The sequence below is a fragment of the Saccopteryx leptura genome, chromosome X (genome assembly GCF_036850995.1).
Source record: "Saccopteryx leptura isolate mSacLep1 chromosome X, mSacLep1_pri_phased_curated, whole genome shotgun sequence".
Lineage (NCBI taxonomy): Eukaryota > Metazoa > Chordata > Mammalia > Chiroptera > Emballonuridae > Saccopteryx > Saccopteryx leptura.
The window spans coordinates 72,330,510-72,348,162 of NC_089516.1; the positions used below are offsets into that span (position 1 = coordinate 72,330,510).

The following is a 17,653-nucleotide window of genomic DNA, read 5'->3' on the forward strand; positions in this document are numbered from 1 at the left end:
AGGCAATTAAATACAGCAGTTCTCCTCTAACTACAGTTTTGTTTTCTGCTTTTAGTTTCCTGCAATCAACACTTGTCTGAAAATATTAAATGAAAATTTTCAGAAATAAACAATTCATAAGTTTTCAATTGCAAGCTGTTCTAAGTAGCGTGATGAAATCTCCCCCTGTCCCATTCTGTCCTGCCTGGGATGTGAATCATCCCTCTGTCCAGGGGATCCGCTCCCCGCCCACCCATTAGTCACTTAGAAGTCAGCTGGGTTATCAGATCAACTGTTGCAACATGGCAGTGCTTTTTTTCAAGTGACCCTTATTTTACTTATATCGTTATTGTTCTACTTTATTGTTAGTTATTGTTGTTAATCCCTCACTTGCCTAATTTACAAATTAAAATTTATTAAAGGTGTGTGTGTATAGTAAATCTAGAGTTTGGTGCTATCCATGGTTTCAGGCATCAACTGGGGGCCTTGGAATATATCCCCCCCCCCAGATAAGGAAGGACTATTGTAGTGCCTGGTATTAAGGATGCTCAGTAAATGTAATTACACAAATGAGTGATTTCCTGCTTTTCTCTGGCCTCTGCTCCCTTACTACCTGCTTGCCCACACAGAGGTGACAGTTGAGTCATCTGGTTTCTGAGACAGAACTTCGAAAGCCCAGAGAGAACCAGACTGACCCAGTACCACACAGAAAGAACCACAGGATTAGAACCGATTGCTCTGGGCTACCTTGCACAGTGTTCTCCGTCTACTTCCTTTCTCCCTTAGGAAAAAAGAATGAGCAGAGTTTGAGAAAACCCAGGCAGGAAATACAACTGGAGCCAGGCAGGATGTAAATAATATTAAGAACAATGACACCTAGGCCAGATAGCTCAGTTGGTTAGAGCTTTGTCCGAAATTACAGAGGTTGCCAGTTTGATCCCTGGTCAGGGCACATACAGGAACAGTTCGATGCTCCTGTCTCTCTCTTTCCCTTCCTCTCTCTCTAAAATCAATAAATTTTTAAAGTTTTTTTTTTTTTTTTTAAAAGAACAATGATCAGCCTGACCAGGCAGTGGCACAGTGGATAGAGTGTTTACCTGGAATCCCGAGGACCCAGGTTCGAAACCCTGAGTGGGCTCACCAGCTTTATTTATTTATTTATTTATTTTACAGAGACAGAGAGAGAGTCAGAGAGAGGGATAGACAGGGACAGACAGACAGGAACGGAGAGAGACGAGAAGCATCAATTATCAGTTTTTCATTGCAACACCTTAGTTGTTCATCAATTGCTTTCTCATATGTGCCTTGACTGTGGGCCTTCAGCAGACCGAGTAACCCCTTGCTTGAGCCAGTGACCTTGGGTCCAAGTTGATGAGCTCTGCTCAAATCAGATGAGCCCGCGCTCAAGCTGGCGACCTCGGGGTCTCGAACCTGGGTCCTTTGCATCCCAGTCCGATGCTCTATCCACTGTGCCACCACCTGGTCAGGTGAAGGGCTCACCAGCTTTAGCATGGGGTCGCTGACTTGAGTAAGGAGTCCCTGGCTCAGCTGGAGCTCCCCCCCCCCATCAAGGCACATGTGAAAAGCAATCAATGAACAACTAAGGTACCTCAACTATGAGTTGTTGCTTCTCATGTCTCTCCCTTCCTGCCCGTCTATCCCTCTCTCTCTCTCTCATTTAAAAAAAAAAAAAAAAAAAGAACAATGATCACTTAATATGTGCCAGGCACAGGTTAAGTGCATTCTGTGTATTTTTTTTTTCAGGGACAGAGTGAGAGTCAGAGAGAGGGATAGATAGGGACAGAAAGACAGGAACGGAGAGAGATGAGAAGCATCAATCATCAGTTTTCATTGCAACAGCTTAGTTGTTCATTGATTGCTTTCTCATATGTACCTTGACCACAGGCCTTATTCAGCAGACCAAGTAACCCGTTGCTCGAGCCAGCGACCTTGAGTCCAACCAAGCTAGTGAGCTTTTTGCTCAAGCCATATGAGCCTGTGCTCAAGCTGGCGACCTCAGGGTCTCGAACCTGGGTCCTCCGCATCCTAGTCTGATGCTCTATCCACTGTGCCACCGCCTGGTAAGGCTGTGTATTTTTTTTTTTAATTTCACAGCAACAACCCCAGGAAGTTATGACTACCATCACCATCATCATCTGTATCATATGGAAGAGGAAACTGAGGCTGCAATGACTTCAACCTGGGACTTGAACCAGGCAGTCTGCCAACAGAGATGAGGCACACCCACTGGACTATATCACTGTCCACAAGGAAAGCAGGAGAAGAGGGAAAGCAGGAATATATGACCAAGGAACAATGCAAGTTCTTTTTGAATAGACTGAGGCTGTGTAGTGTTGTAATCAGGTCCTAGCTTAAAATCAGTGTATAAGTTCCACTTCTCTACTACTTATTGAATATCTTTCAGACTTAGCTTTGTTGTCTACAGAATAGGAATAAAACGACTTCTCAGAGCTGTGATCAGGCTTATGGCGATCATGCATGCAAAGCACACAGGGCGATGCTTAACCCAAAGTAAGTGTGCAGTAACCAGGAGCAAGAGATGTCTGTTCATCGTGCTCCCCACAGGATATGCTCAGCAGTACATCTGCTCTTGCCCCTTCTCAGGGAAAATAAATTAGGAAGGCAAAAGCAGTTATAAGTTGTCAGGAAAATGAAGAACTGGAGAGAACAACAATTCCAGATATCCCTTCCCCCATCCTGGGTGTGTGCTGTATCAGGGGAGCACCAGCTAATAAGCATCTGTCTCTCCTTCCTCAAAGAACAAATCTTAGCAGGTTACTCCCAGCCTCTGGTCACTATAGCCTGAATCAGAACTATTCTTTTCCTTAAAGAATTTTGTTTTTCTGTGTCCTTTTCACAGAGCTTGTTTTATTTTTCACATTAGTCCTGTGAGGTATTGGGAAAGGTGGACAGAATTGAGGTGCATTGTGTCTTTCATGTGCCATGCAGAATGCTGGACACTTTCCATCACTGACTTTTATTTTCTCCTCATAATACCACTGTGAACGGGTATAGTTATCCACACTTTACAAGTGACATCCTGAATGCAGTGAGGATTGCTTCTTTTTGGTACTTTTTTCTCTCATTCCACATATACAGTACAACCCTGGCTTGAGGTTGTGTCCTGCTGAGGATTCTCTGTAAACCAAAGAATTCTACAATCCCACAATTCTAAAAATGTGAGTCTTTATAATCCCAAGGTTTATAAATCTAGAGTATTTTGCCCTCAGTGGATCTGAGATCAAATTACTACTCTGCTCCTTATTAATGATATGACTCTGTGCTAGTCACTTAAACTCACCTCTAAAACAAATAATGGCACCTTCTACTCCACAACGTTCTGGAAACTAAAAAACTTCCGTGGAAGTGCTCTGTCACTGGGACACTTCATGAAAACGTTATTTAAAATACAATCATTAGTCACCTTAGTCTCAAAAGAGCCCAAGAAGTGCAACGGGATGTTTGTATCTCTGACCTTTGCTCAAGTAGGCATCCAGATCTGCAACTGTGGTTGATGACAAACAATACAGAAGGTCGCTGAAGTCGCTGTTGGAGAAACAGCCTTTCACCATTATCAATTCATGATTTATCTTATCATAGAGGCATCTCAATACTTTACACCACTTGCTTTTCAGAGCAGTTTTATCTATAGTATTTCATTTGACATTCACTAAGACTCCCTAGAATTAGTCTTTACCAATTAAAATTGTTCCGCTTGCTTGGTTACCATCTTCCCTTCCTGGAAGTGGCCCACCCAAATTGGTCAAATCCTTCCCATTACAAAGGCCACTGTGAGCCAGAGTCCAGCCCAAAACCCCTAGATCAGTCTTCTGTCTGCTTTCTGAATTCACACAGCACTGCCCACCTTATACTGCCCTGTATTCTAGTCATTTACCTATTTATCTTAACCTCTGTCCCTCCTCCGCCACCTGCTCACTAAATCTACAAACTCTGGAAGGGAAGAAAAAAGAAGGAAGGAAGGATTTCTTTGTCGTATATGGCATCCCATTTTAAAAGTTTTCATTATGAAAAAAATTGCATGTGTGTTTTCATATAGAGAGTAGAAGAAATATATAATGAACACCCATGTACCCATCACCCAGCTTCAACAACTAGTAACACATGAACAATGTTGTCACATCAATACCTCCACTCCCACCTTCTCACTCTGGATGATTTTAAAGTAAATCTCAGGTCGCCTGCTATTTCATCTGTAAATACTACAATACGGATGGCCATCTTTTGCATTTGTGTGTCCCTTACAGTTGGAAAACCATTTGCATCTGTGTTCCTTACTACTAGTAGGCTCTGGAGGCTCGGGCTGAACTAGGAAGACACACTAGAACCAAGCTAATGATGTTCCGAACCAAGAATTGCTACGGTATTAAGAGAGTGAGAGCGTGGGGTGCACGTGGACCAGCACTGGGACCTCAAATTGCACTAACTGAACTGAGCTGAACCTGTTTTCTCCTCTAATGGAGACTCTGAGTTCGAACTCGCCGCGAGACATGGGATTCCCCAGCAGGAGGCGCTGCGAAGGCGGGGCGGGGGATGCTTACTCTGTTGTTTCTCCCGTAGGGGCCGGAGAAGGCGACCAGAGCCCGCGGTGGCTGCAAACTGCGAGCGACAACGCAGTTCAGTGGACGAGCAGCACGCCGGGGGCCCCTCCCAGGACTGGCGAGGGGCCCCCGGCTCAGGTGCCGGGTGGGAGCGCGGGGACCTGGGGCCTGGGGCAGGCTGGGCACCTGCTCCCAGTTCTCCTCGACGCTGCCTGTTGCCCGGACCGCCGCCAGTTCCCACCCCAACTGACGCTCTTTCTGATCGAATATCTCCGAGCAGGACACGAGGGCACGAGACACAGCGAGGAAACACCTGTTTCCAACAAGAACAAGGTGGGGGGAAGCCCCAACCAGGCTTCCAATGGCCCCTCCTCGAGCCTGCTCTCCAGAGTCTTGTAAAAGCGCGCCCAGAAAGCCCGTGGAGATAATTTTTCAAAAAGATTTCTTACCCCCCCCTTCTCCTAAACTGTAACGTCCCTTAAAAATAAATGTCTTCTTTCCTCCGTGGGGTTTCCCGCTCCTCCCTGTGCCCTCAAGGCCCCGCCTTGGTCTGCAGGGACCGCCGCCACCCCGATCCCCAATTTTGCAACTGCATTCGCTTCCGGACTTTTCACTTCCTCGGTCCCCTGCCGACCTGCAGGTGGAGAGGGGGATGGGGGGGCAGGACAAAAGACACTGGGGCGCCCCCGTCCCTGGCCGTGCGCCCCTTCTGCACCCTCCGACCATCCAGGGAACACGAGGGGCTCGGGGACGCGAGAACGCCCCGGGCTCCGTCTCGGGCACCCTCGCCCAGGGCCAGCAGCTCGAGGACGCGCGTGGAAGCCGGGGACTGCCCCGCGCGGCAGACAGACGTCCACGCGACAGGCCCGAGTGGCCGTGGGCGCCAGCAGCCTCCACACACTGGGCTCCGTTATTTCATAAGCAGTTAAAGAAAAACCTGCCAAGAGCAGTTACGCCTCACTGCAATGTGTAGCTTTTTCCTGCCATTTTTTCATAATAAAAGAGGGAGTGCAGCTCGCCCGTTCTCTCCCCCCTCCTCCCCCCTCCCAAAAAGAGCCAAATGGATATGAGGAGAGAGAAAAAAACAGAACCCACACACCAATCTCCGAGGGGATGCCGGTGAGGTGTGGCCTGTATTTAAATATCCGATATGTCAATGTAAGGGGAGTGGGTACGTATATAAAGTGCCGTCGGCGGTCAGCGGCCCGACGGAGCCAGCGATGAGCGGCCCGCGGAGGCGGCCGCGGACGGAGCGCGGCACCGGCACCGGCACCGGCACCGGGATCGCGGCCAGGCGCGCGCGGCCCCACGCTCCCCGCCGCTGAGAGGTTTCCCCGGCCGCGGGCGGGCGGACGGCGCCGCGGGCGCGGAGCGAGCGCGGCGGGGCGCCATGGCGGAGCTGGGGGACGTCCTCGCATCCCTGGACTGGGACCTGCATGGGCTCTCTTCGGCCCTGGGGAGCGCACCCCTCGCCGACTCCCCGGGCTTCCTGAGCGAGCGCCTGGGCCAGATCGAGGGCAAGCTGCAGCGCGGCTCACCCAGCGACTTCGGCCACCTGAAGGGCGTCCTGCGGCGCCGCCAGCTCTACTGCCGCACCGGCTTCCACCTGGAGCTCTTCCCCAACGGCACGGTGCACGGCACCCGCCACGACCACAGCCGCTTCGGTGAGGGCGCGGCCGGGGGGCGCGCGGGGGGCCCCGGCAGCTGCTGTCAGGGCGCGGGCCCGAGCCGCCGGGCGTCAAGGCGCCTGGCACCCCGAGACGCTCGGGGGGCGCGGGCGGGGGCACCCTGGGGTGCGGTCTCTCCTCTCCTCTCCCCACCCCGCCCGGGGGGCGAGGGGACCGTTCTGGGACCAGGCCGCAAGCAGGTGACGCCGGGAAAGGACAGGACCGCCGCCGAGGAGGTCGGGGGCGGCCGTGGCCGCAGCGCGGGGCCGGACCCCGGGGGCAGGGTTGTCCGGGGCGACGGCGAGGAGCAGGAGTCTCCGCGGACCACGGACGCGGTGGCAGGGCACCCCACACCCAGGTCGCTCTTGGCCGGACCCTGCCTGCCCCTGGGTTCTCCCCGGGGTGGGGGCCGATCCAGGCAGCAGGGCAGGAGCTGGTTATGGAAAAACTAGCCTGCTGGTGCCCGCTGTGCAAAGGCTCAGGCCCTGGAGCACCGGGCTGTCCCGGGACTCCTCGCCTCGGTGAGGAAACGGCCCCGGGCCCACTCCCAGCTACAGAAACAGGTGTCTTCTGGGCCTAGGACGGGAAACGTCCAACCTCCGTCCAGGATCCTCTCTGCCTGAAGTTCCGCAGTGCTCAAAGGGCACAGCTGCCTGTCTCACGTACAAAACATGATTAATATAAACCTCAATCTGAGTGAAACAGAAATCATTAGGTTTCTAAGCCGGGTGTGGTCACTCCTCAGTAATTTGGCCATTTTTATTTTCAATTTCCTATTCCCTACTAAACCATTATTCGGGTGCAGCAGCAGCTACCCTTCCCTGGGCCCCCTAACACCAGTGCCTCTGCTTCCTCCCAAGGACCCTGTGGCCCAAGAACACCTTCTCTACCTGAGCACGCAGCGGTTCTGCCTACCTACCTTCAGCGTGATAAGTTTCCTTCCTTTTCCCACCCCCTCGCGTCCCCCTGAAGCCGCCCCGTGCTCCTATTCCCCATTCCTTGCTAGCGCTGCAGCTGGAGTGCACAGTAAAAAAAAAAAGGGGGGGGGGTGCACAGAGGCCAAGTCTAGCAAACAACGTAGGGCCAGGGCTGGTCTTCCTTGCTGGGAGCAAGCAGAAACCCAAGTGAGGTCTATGTCATCTTGGAAAAATGCACTCACAGAGCTGGAGTGCAGTGGGTTGTGCGTGGGGTGGGGGCGGTGGAGGGCTGCAGGTGTCTGTATAAACTTGCAGCATGTCCTCAGAAGGGCGATAAGCTGGGGTGGAAGAGGATTGTTCAGTTGGCTCCTTTTCCTTGCATTGCTTATGACTTTGCAGTCCCCCTTATGTTCTTCTGCAGAAGTAATGGGACTCCCACCCTGGCCTCAGAGCACCCCAAAACCTCCCCAGAATGGCCTAAAAGCATTGGAGTAGCTCATTCCTGATATGTAATAGAAAAATCAAGACACGATGGAGAAATGTTGGGTGGAGGGCAGTGGAGGCAGGGAAACTATGAGCTTGGCTTCCTGCAGCTAAAAGTGTTAGTCTGACTCTGTGCCTAAGCGGAGCCCAATAACCTACAAGGTCAACGTAAATCAGTAATAGGCTCTTGGGATAAGTGGTCTTTAATTACCTCCCTAAGGACACATCTTGATTTCTTTTCATCTCTCAGGCCTGCTAAGGGTGTTAAGTTTAAGGAAAAACCAAAGGAAATAAAACTGGCAGGAGGAAGGGATGTTTTCACTGCCGCTTAACTGACTGCTTCATTTTTGGTTTTGCCTTAAAACAAAACAAAACGAAACAACCAAAAAACACTGCCTGAGACCACCTCCATCACCTTTTCTCTTTCCTCCTCCCTCGGTTTCCTGACAGTCCCGTGTATTTCCTGTAAAGAAAATGATAACTGCTCAAAGCTGTCTCTTTGTAACCTCCCCTGCCAACATTCAAACACATTTACTCTTTCTCAGTTTAGCTTTTGGCAAAGAAAGAGGTGGCGTTTGAGTTTGCTAACTCCTCCCTCCACATTTGAGTTAATCAGCCAGGGTATTCAATAAATCGAAACTTTAACATTCCATAAGTGCTTTAGCAGTCAGCATTCCAGCAGGGTAAAGTAGGCCAGACTTAAGATATAAAATATTATAGATTTCTGCTTGGGGGGGGTAGTCTCCAAAGGCCATGTAAAGTAAATAGCTATTTGTTGTAATTGGAGAGCAGGGCCCCCAAGGATTACCCTGGAATCCATGTGTTCAGAACAAGTCAGACTGAGCCCAAGAGCAGCCCCCACTCCAAATAATAACCTGTTAGCACGGTCTGTTCTGCCCCCTCCCCGCCCCCCATTCTGCAGTCAGTAGCCAGGGATATTCCCACCTCTGCCTGACTGGTGGCATTTACGTGAGGTTCACAGGAACAGCGACATTCTTGAGGGGCACCTGTGGACTGGCAGAGCAGGGCTCGGGAGCCAGGCTGGAGGAGAGGCCGCCAGCCAGGTGGGACAGAGCAGGCGCCTACATCTGCTTTGGGGTGGGAGCGATCCGGTTCTTATTTGGCAGGAGGCCAAGGCAGCACTGTCTTGGCCATGAAGGTCTGCAAGGATGTCTGAGGGAACTCAGGCAAGTTATGGAACCAGATTAAATGACACATTAGCCAGTCGTCTAGCTAGGTTCTGAAGAAGCAGGACCCGGAACAGATCCGTTTTGACTGAGGCCACGGGGGAAACGGTGTGAGGAGAGCGGAAGGCCAGAGCTGAGGTGTACAGGTCGTGGCGTGGCAGAGCAGAGGGAGGCCCTGGGTTTTGAACGGGGTGAGACTAGTGAGGACAAACTTTGTCTACTTAATACTTTGCCTCCACACATTGCTGTTAACACCCCTCTCCAGCTGTAGCTGGGAAAATGGGAAAACTGCTTGTTTTCTCTCCCTTCGGGCTGGCTGGGGTCCAGGGGAAGGTTTAGGAATATCTGTTCTATCATCGGGTGCCACGGGATCCCACAGTTTGAATCCAGCTAATAGGAAAGTTGGCAGAGGGAAATGATGCCCAAAGACAGCTGGGCAAGGATGGTTCCAGCTGTCGGAGACCCCTGTTACTGGACACAACCCAAGTGACTTCCTGTATGATCTGTCCTTTGGCATTCATGTTAACAGAGAATTGGAGAAAAACTGTGGTGACTCAAATGGCCACACCTCTTGGGTTTCATGGTTTGTTCTCACACCAGGTCTTGGATGGTGAGATCACAAGCTGACCTCTGCTGCTTAATGAGCTCAGGGTGGTTAGAGACATGAGATACTTAGAAAATGAGGGAACTAAGACTTAAAGCTTAGAAGTAATCTGCATAAGCAAAGCAAGGACTGAAGGCTCCAGCGTTGGTATCCCTCAAAGTTTAGCACCCAGAGCCTGCTTTTGCATTTTCTTGCCACACTGGATTCTCCTTTGAATACACTCCTGTTTTTCTGTAGCCCTCTTTCAACACAGTAGAAGTCAAAACAAAACAGAAACAAGAAACAGTGTGGCCAAACTACAAGCATAGTGTGGCAGTCCCCTTCCAGAAGCCAGTTACTAGAACTTTATCAGTGCAGCCTAAAATCACATTAACACTTTCCCTTTTTTCTATGTTTTACATTAGCTTTATTATTATTATTGATTTGAAAGCTAAAGAGGGAGGGAGAGAGAAAGAGAAACATCAATTTGTTGTTCAACTTACTTATGCATAAGCCCTGGCCGGCTTGCTCAACAGTTGAGCATCAGCCCAGCATGTGGAGGTCCCGGGTTTGATACCTGGCCAGGGCATACAGGAGAAGTGCCCACCTTTCAGCTCTCCTTCCTCTCTGTCTCTCTCTTCCCCCTCCCGCAGCCAAGGCTCCATTGGAGCAAAGTTGGCCTGGGCGCTGAAGACGGCTCCATGGCCTCCACCTCAGGCGCTAGAATGGCTCCAGTTGCAACAGAGCAACGCCCCAGATGGGCAGAGCATTGCCCCCTGGTGGGAATGCTGGGTAGATCCCAGTCAGGCACATGTGGGAGTCTGTCTCTCTGCCTCCCCACTTCTCACTTCAGAAAAATACAAAAACTAAAAAAAAAAAAAAACTTATTTATGCATTCATTGGTTGATTCTTGTATGTGCCCTGATCAGGTATCAAACCCACAACCTTGGCGTATCAGGATGATGCTCTAACCAACTGAGCAACCCAGCCAGGGCTACATCAGCTTTGTAATCATTTTTCATTTATACATGACTAGTTTTACATTAGCTTTTTAATCATCTCATGAATCTCATCTCATCCATACTAAGCCTACCTTATTCAATCAAATCCCCTAAGGCATTATTGTGTATGTTTTGCTAAGACACATCCCCCCATTCCAAATATGGGCAGACTTGCATTTGATAAAAATACATGAAAAAAACAAAAGAAAAGTACATGTTTTCAAGAAAATATATGTGGTTGCCTGAAATGAGGAGGAGGATGGGAACGCAGTATGGAAATAAAAAGAAACAAAAAGGTAAATAAAAAGCCCTTGCATGGACCAATTATGATAATGGGCCGAAAAAGGAGGAGACAAATTTACTCCACTGTCTGGACTTGAGGCTCTCCCTCCCCCAACCCCCCAAAAAGCCCAAACACAAACCATCTCGAGTAATTGCTTTGGAGACCAAAGTGCAGGACTTTACATTTTATTCTAATTAAAGCTTATATTGTTGGAATCAGCCTGCTTTTCCATTCTCTTAAACTCTCTTTGAATTCTGTTTGTGTCACCTTCACAGCTGCATGTCTTCTGGAACTAGGGTAAGCAGTCCCTCTATGTCCTCTTACAAGTCATTTATTAAACTGTTAAACAGGGCAGAACCAACATCAGAACATTGTGCGGTACAGCTAAAGGTTTTTGTCCATTAAATCAGTATCTGCAGAGCCATTACTTAGCACCAGAGATATTCTTCTTCCTTCTACCATATTATATTGCTCTCTTTCCCCTAAACTCCTTTCTTTGTACTGTAAGAGTAACAACTGTACTGAAAATAAAACTCAGAGAATTTCAGTGCTAGGGCCTAACGACTACACTGAGTGTTCTGTACAATGACAGGCAGAGACCTTGACATTCTTCAAATGGGCTGTGGATACATGTGCCCCAAAGCTGCCACACTTGGACACTCACCAGCCCAAGTCACGGGGGCTCTTCAGACTTCCCACTGGAGTTCTGAACCTGATTTCAAAACTAGCCACTTATATTTTTTTCAGTGATCTTTAAGGAATTAGTCTCATTTGCAATGTATATTACATAGAATATTATTACCCTTAAGAATTGCATTTTTGGATAAGAAAGCCAAATATGAGCTCATTTCATACCTTTGGATGCCTCTGTAAGTCAATTGTATCAAGTTTTAGTCTGTACATTGAAAAGTACAGACTAGAGACAGGAATATCACAGAGAAATCTAGTCGCCCATTATATCTGCATCCATATGATAGATGTGCTATCTCAGGACAAAAGTTTAAACTCCTCAATGTCCCTAGCATTTCAGTTCTTGGTCCTTTTTCTCACTGAGTGGTTGCTTTGGTTTTTCCTCTTTCTTCTACTCAGAAAATGCAGAGGTTTTCAAATCCTCACCTCTATCCTTGTCAATTAGAAAGACACTTCTGATTGTCTTCCCTTTGCCCTTAGAGTTGCAACATCTCAAATCAGTAGTAAGTCCAGTAGTACCTGCCAACACTTTGCCATGGAGAAACCTGGAATTCTCACGAGAGAAGGGGAGTGACAGGCTTGTCAGCCTGGGGCAGCACTGGCTGAGAGCACTGTTCAGGAGGAAGTTCTTACCAGGCCAAGTTTGGGGTCCTGCCTGTGGCAGGAGAAACAAACTCAGCGAGCAGCCGGCGTGGCCTTTGTTAGAGTCAGCTACAGGCAGTTGACAGCCTCATGTGGTTTTAAGGACAGGGGAGCTAAGAGGGTACAAAACAAGTTCAGCCTAGAGGACAGCAAGGTAATTCTGTATCTCCCATTTTGGAAGCTGCCCTCTCATTTTTTTTTCTTTTATTTTTAAGGTTTTATTTATTGATTTTTTAGAGAGGAGTGAGGGGAAGAGTGGGAAGCATTAACTCACAGTAGTCTCTTCCCATATGTGCCCTGACTGGACAAACCTGGGGTTTTGAACTGGCGACCTCCAGCATCCCAAGTCAATGCTCTAGCCACTGCGCCACCCAGGTCAGGCTGCCCTCCCATTTCTTGAAATAGTGATATTTAACAGTAATAGTATTTTGTAATTAGGAACTGTTATAGCCAAAGCCTCTTCAGTGTCTTTTCCTCATATGTCTAAAAGTGTTGAGTAGAGGCAGAGATTGTCTCCCCCATTTTATTTACGGAAAACTGACGTCCAGAGAGACCATGTCTTCTCTGGTTCCATTCTTGTTGCAAAAGATGGTTTTGTCAGGTCATTCATGAACCATACCTATGGCAGGCCTCCAGCTGTGGGTAAATGACTGGTACCTGAACAGCCTCCTTGCTTGATGTTAGTAATGGAAACGGTATTCCCTCTCTTTGCTCTAGGCATCCTGGAGTTCATCAGCCTGGCAGTGGGGCTGATCAGCATACGGGGAGTGGACTCTGGCTTATACTTAGGAATGAATGAGCGAGGAGAGCTCTATGGGTCGGTAAGTTGAAGGTTTTCTTTTCATCTGAGGCTATTACCCACCCATGTTTGGAGAATGTAAGGCAAAAGTCTAAAGACTTAGCTAGCACTTGAAAGCACTTTTGTCAACTGTAAAAGATTAGTGTCTTCTACTTATGTGTGGCTGCCCAGGAAGTTGCTGCATAATGCTTTCACTTACTCAGCCCCCATCAGAACATAAGCTTGACCGCGATGTATTTGTTTTTGCCTTTTCCATTAGAGGGCCACCTAGTCTGATGACAATAGTAAGCCATGCTGGCTTGCTAGTAGTTGGTAAGGGGTTGGGGTGTTTGCCCCCCTGAGGAACACATCTGAATTTAAATGGAGTAGCACACTGGCTGGCACAAAAATAGGCCATGGAAGAATTGGCCTTCACATTGAGGATTCTAAGATTAACAACACAGTCCCTGATTTCCAGATTGCTTAAATACAATTCCAAAGGTCAGACGAGATAATAAATGAAGAGTGAGGATTCTAGGGTCTGGTGACAACCCTAAGTCTCCCACTAGGACTGGGTTGGCCGCAGTACGTGTTCTCTATTCTGGGAGCTAGCCAAGAGCTGGGAAATGGTGAGTGACTCTGCTGACCTTAACCTTTGCAGGGGATCCCAACTTGTGGCTTTGGCTTTTGAGTCATATAGCTTGCTTTCTGGCTGCCTGCACCCCTTGAAATCAGAGCACATTTTTCCCTGACACCTAAGCGATAGGCCTGTCCCCAGCACTCAGTATCGGCAACCACAGCAAGTACGATGGCGGCTGGATCAAGTGTGAGAATGGACAGAGGCAAGAGACCCAGGAGCTGCTAGCTTGAAATAGCCAGATTGGAGGAACTTTTCAGGACCTTCTCTAAGCTTTCCAACTGACAGGCCTTACACCCTTCATCAGGAGAGATCACGGCTCACCTCTCGTGGGACTTTCTTTATATAGTTGCGAAGCCTTTGCCTATCAGCTGACATGGCTGACTGTAATCTCAGTGGATTTGAACATCATTAGCCCTAAGTAGGGAGAAAACTCAAGGGTGCCTGTGGGGTGTTGGGCAGCCACAGCATAAATTGTCAGGCTCTATTGTAGAATTGTACCCCTGAAACCTATATAATTTTATTAACCAACGTCACCCCTATAAATTCAATACAAATAATGTAAAAAAGAAAAATCTCAATCTCAAAGAGCCAGATGAGGGCCTGTCCTCCAGTTTCCTGCCTTCAGAAAAGATCTCCCCTAAAACATTTTTGTGTGATTCATGAAAGAGGATGAAAGTGAAACAGACAGGACCATTTTTGGCTATTTGGGAAGAAGATACTTCAATAATATCAGGAGATAGGATAGACATTTTCTAATGTCAGTGTGCTACTGCTATTTCAGGGTTTCCCACCAGCAAGCTGGGTTAGGGGAAATGGTCATATAATGGGCTCTGCTTTATTTTCTCACCCTCACAGAAGAAACTCACGCGAGAATGTGTTTTCCGGGAACAGTTTGAAGAAAACTGGTACAACACCTACGCCTCCACCTTGTACAAACACTCAGACTCGGAGAGACAATATTATGTGGCCCTGAATAAAGACGGCTCACCCCGGGAGGGATACAGGACTAAACGACACCAGAAATTCACTCATTTTTTACCCAGGCCAGTAGATCCTTCTAAGCTGCCCTCCATGTCCAGAGACGTCTTCCACCATAGGTAACGGACCCTAGTGTGACCTCTGTAACCCATGTATTCTGGGGCCACAGTTGTCTCTGCAAGCACTATACTCATCACTTTTCAATCCTCTTTCCTATCAATTTAGATAGCAGAGAAGCACTTACTGTTCAACTTGACCCAGCTGTTCCCTTGTTGTTCAAAGTGTATATCAAGGTTGGGTTATTTGAGGGAGGGGTGTAAGGGGAGGGGTGGGTGAGAGGGAATCTTGTATATACTTTTTTCTTTACTCATCTTCTTTCCCCTGAGGAGGTATGAGAAAAAATGGGGGCCCCTGCCAATGGCCAGGGGTATCTTGCCCACAATCTACCCAGATACCTTGACAATAGGTAAATGAAAGGCCAGAACATCTGTCATAGACACTACCTACAGAGCTTTGGAAAATTCTCATTCAGAAAATCCTCAGGGTTACAGCCCTGCTGCAAGCCACCCCTGCACTGGCTCTGCAGACTTCTCATCTGTCCTGATATGCAGTCTTCCTGCCATTGGAAGTGGGAGATGGGGTAGGTTGCAAGAAAATGCTATTAAAATGTAAGCATGGATACTGTGCATAAGGACAAACTATTTATAAAATGTATATGCTATTTATTTTATATATTTATTTATTTCAAAATAATTTTATTTTTAATGAGAGATGCTATGACTGGATTTTCATCAGAAAGAATAAGGTCCTACTGAAATGGGATAAATGAGTTATTAAAGGTTTTTATTGGCAATAAAATTGTCTTTATATTGTAACCACAATCTAATTCTATTGATTTGTACATTTAGTAGTGTTAGTTGGTTAGCTTCTTTCTCTCCAGCTCCTTAGAATCTGTTGATGTCAGCATCACACGGCCTAGGTTCGATGATCCATCATTCATCATATTAGCATTATCTGGGGGCCCCATCTGAAGTCCTTTCTGATTCTACAACATTAAACTTAGTGGTAAACCAAAGCTTCCAGAAGGCCTGGATTCAAGAGCTCTTACAGAAGTTCCCATTTGTCCTTAGGACTAGGCATAAAGAAACCCTCCTTTGGGATTTGGTTAGGGCACAGAACTTGGAGGTCAGAAAACCTAATTGATGGCTTATTAATTTACATATGAAGATGACGACGGGATTGAAAATAAGCAGCAATCAACAGGGAGACTGACTTTCGGAACTAGCCAAATTACCTTCTGGAGGTATTTATTCTATCACTCCCTGTCCAACCCTTATCCTCCATTCCTTGCCAGTGTTTTTCCTAGAGAATTCTGGGAACATGTTAGAAACGCACATGTTAGGAAAATATGTCCTGTCCTAGACCTGTCAAATTGGAAACTAGTGGTGGGACCCAGTGAGGATTCCTGTGCATGATCAAGTTTGAAACTTAATGTCATAAAGGAATAGTTTTCAAAAATAATTATTTGTGCAGCTGAACGGCTTATAAATAAAGTTATAGGATAATGTCAGTCCATAAAACAAAAGAAGAGTGGCTTAGCCCTGGCTAGGGAGCTCGGTTGGTTCAAACTGCCCCAAAGTGCAGAGGTTGCCAGGTTGATCCCCAATCGGGCACAAATAGGAACAGATTGATGTTCCTGTCTCTCTATCCCTTCCTCTGACTTTAAAATCAATAAAATTAAATTTAAAAAAAAGAAAGTAGAGTGGCTCCAGCTGAAATTGGGGTGACATTCCTGGACCTCCCTCTTCTCCAGAGCAGCACCTGAGATCTTGGTTTAAAATCACTGCCCTCTTTATTGATATTTACTGACGTTGGAACATACAATTATCTGCATTTTCAAAGTGAATACTGTTAGGAAACAATCAAAGGAGTTAAAGTTTCATTGATAACTCCGGCACCATGAAGGGTGGGTGGGAAAAGTTTGGCGGTTTAAGATAGTTCCTCCCAGTGTTCCTCAATCACATCATATAAGCATCTGCTCTTTTTTCCAGGTGATTGTAAGGGTGAAACAAATAGCTTAAATTGCAGCTCACTTAAAATTCAAAACCACCCTGGCTCAATTGTTTCGAGTGTCGAGGTTGTGGTGGGTTCGATCCCTGGTGAGGACACAGACAAGACTCAATCAATGAATGTGTAAATAAACAGAACAACAAATTGATCTCTCTCTCTCTCTCTCTTTAAAAATCAATCAATAAAAAAAATAAAAACCAAAAAGTATATAAAAGCTTATCCAAATCTAAGTACCTAACAGGAAAACCACACATATAAGAATATATATGTGAGATAGCAAACAGGACTATAAAGTTAAAAATGCTAAGTTGCATAATGTGTGTGATCATAGAATGCACAACAGTGAGACCACTAAGGCAGAGACCTCACAGGGTTAGATGGGTAGGGGACGTTTCTGAAACAGGTAATGCCTGCTGTGAAAAACCAACGGGATTTGGAAATGCAAAGAGGCTAAGGACAATGTCTATATTAGACTACAGGGAAGAGATATCACCTCTCAAGGTCTCTGGGAAAAGAATAAAAATCAGCTGTGCAATATTTTTATCACATTTTTTAAGTGAAATAGATGTTGTTTTTTAAGAAATATTCTTTATTTTATTTTATTTTTTCAGAGACAGAGAGTCAGAGAGAGGGATAGATAGGGACAGACAGACAGGAACGTAGAGATGAGAAATATCAATCATTAGTTTTTCGTTGTGACACCTTAGTTGTTCATTGATCGCTTTCTCATATGTGCCTTGACCGCCGGCCTTCAGCAGACCGAGTAACCCCTTGCTCAAGCCAGCGACCTTGGGTCCAAGCTGGTGAGCTTTGCTCAAATCAGATAAGCCAGCACTTAAGCTGGCAACCTCAGGATCTCGAACCTGGGTCCTCTGCATCCCAGTCTGACGCTCTATCCACTGCACCACTACCTGGTCAGACTTTATCACATTTTTAATGCAACATTATACCTTTATATTAAAGTCAAAATTTTGCCTACGTTATGGTCAGCTACTTACAACTTGTGATACATAGCCACAAGTTCTTTTTTTCTTTTTTAATTACAGTTGAGTCAATATATTGTTTTCAGGTGTACAGAATAGCAGTTAGACATTCGTGTAATTTACAAAGTGATTCCCTCAATACATGTAGTACCCATGTGGCACCATAGTTATTGCAATATTATTGACTGTGTT

The 17,653-nt window shown here is 46.9% G+C and overlaps 1 protein-coding gene across 1 annotated transcript; it reads left to right on the forward strand.

The window, feature by feature from the left end:
• The first annotated feature begins 5,717 nt into the window (after positions 1–5,717).
• On the forward strand, positions 5,718–15,283 carry FGF16 (fibroblast growth factor 16). Its single transcript, XM_066356514.1, has 3 exons — positions 5,718–6,223; positions 12,730–12,833; positions 14,286–15,283. The coding sequence occupies exons 1-3, from the start codon at positions 5,950–5,952 to the stop codon at positions 14,529–14,531; spliced, it is 624 nt and encodes a 207-aa protein (XP_066212611.1). The 5' UTR covers positions 5,718–5,949; the 3' UTR covers positions 14,532–15,283.
• Positions 15,284–17,653: the final 2,370 nt, after the last annotated feature.

What these genes read in the sequence shown, in the direction of transcription:
- FGF16 (XM_066356514.1), top strand. Translation starts at nt 5,950, where the DNA reads ATGGCGGAGCTGGGGGACGTCCTCGCATCCCTGGACTGGGACCTGCAT. An exon ending in CCACGACCACAGCCGCTTCG is followed by an intron (nt 6,224 to 12,729) that starts GTGAGGGCGCGG and finishes TCTTTGCTCTAG; the next exon opens with GCATCCTGGAGTTCATCAGC. An exon ending in GAGGAGAGCTCTATGGGTCG is followed by an intron (nt 12,834 to 14,285) that starts GTAAGTTGAAGG and finishes TCACCCTCACAG; the next exon opens with AAGAAACTCACGCGAGAATG.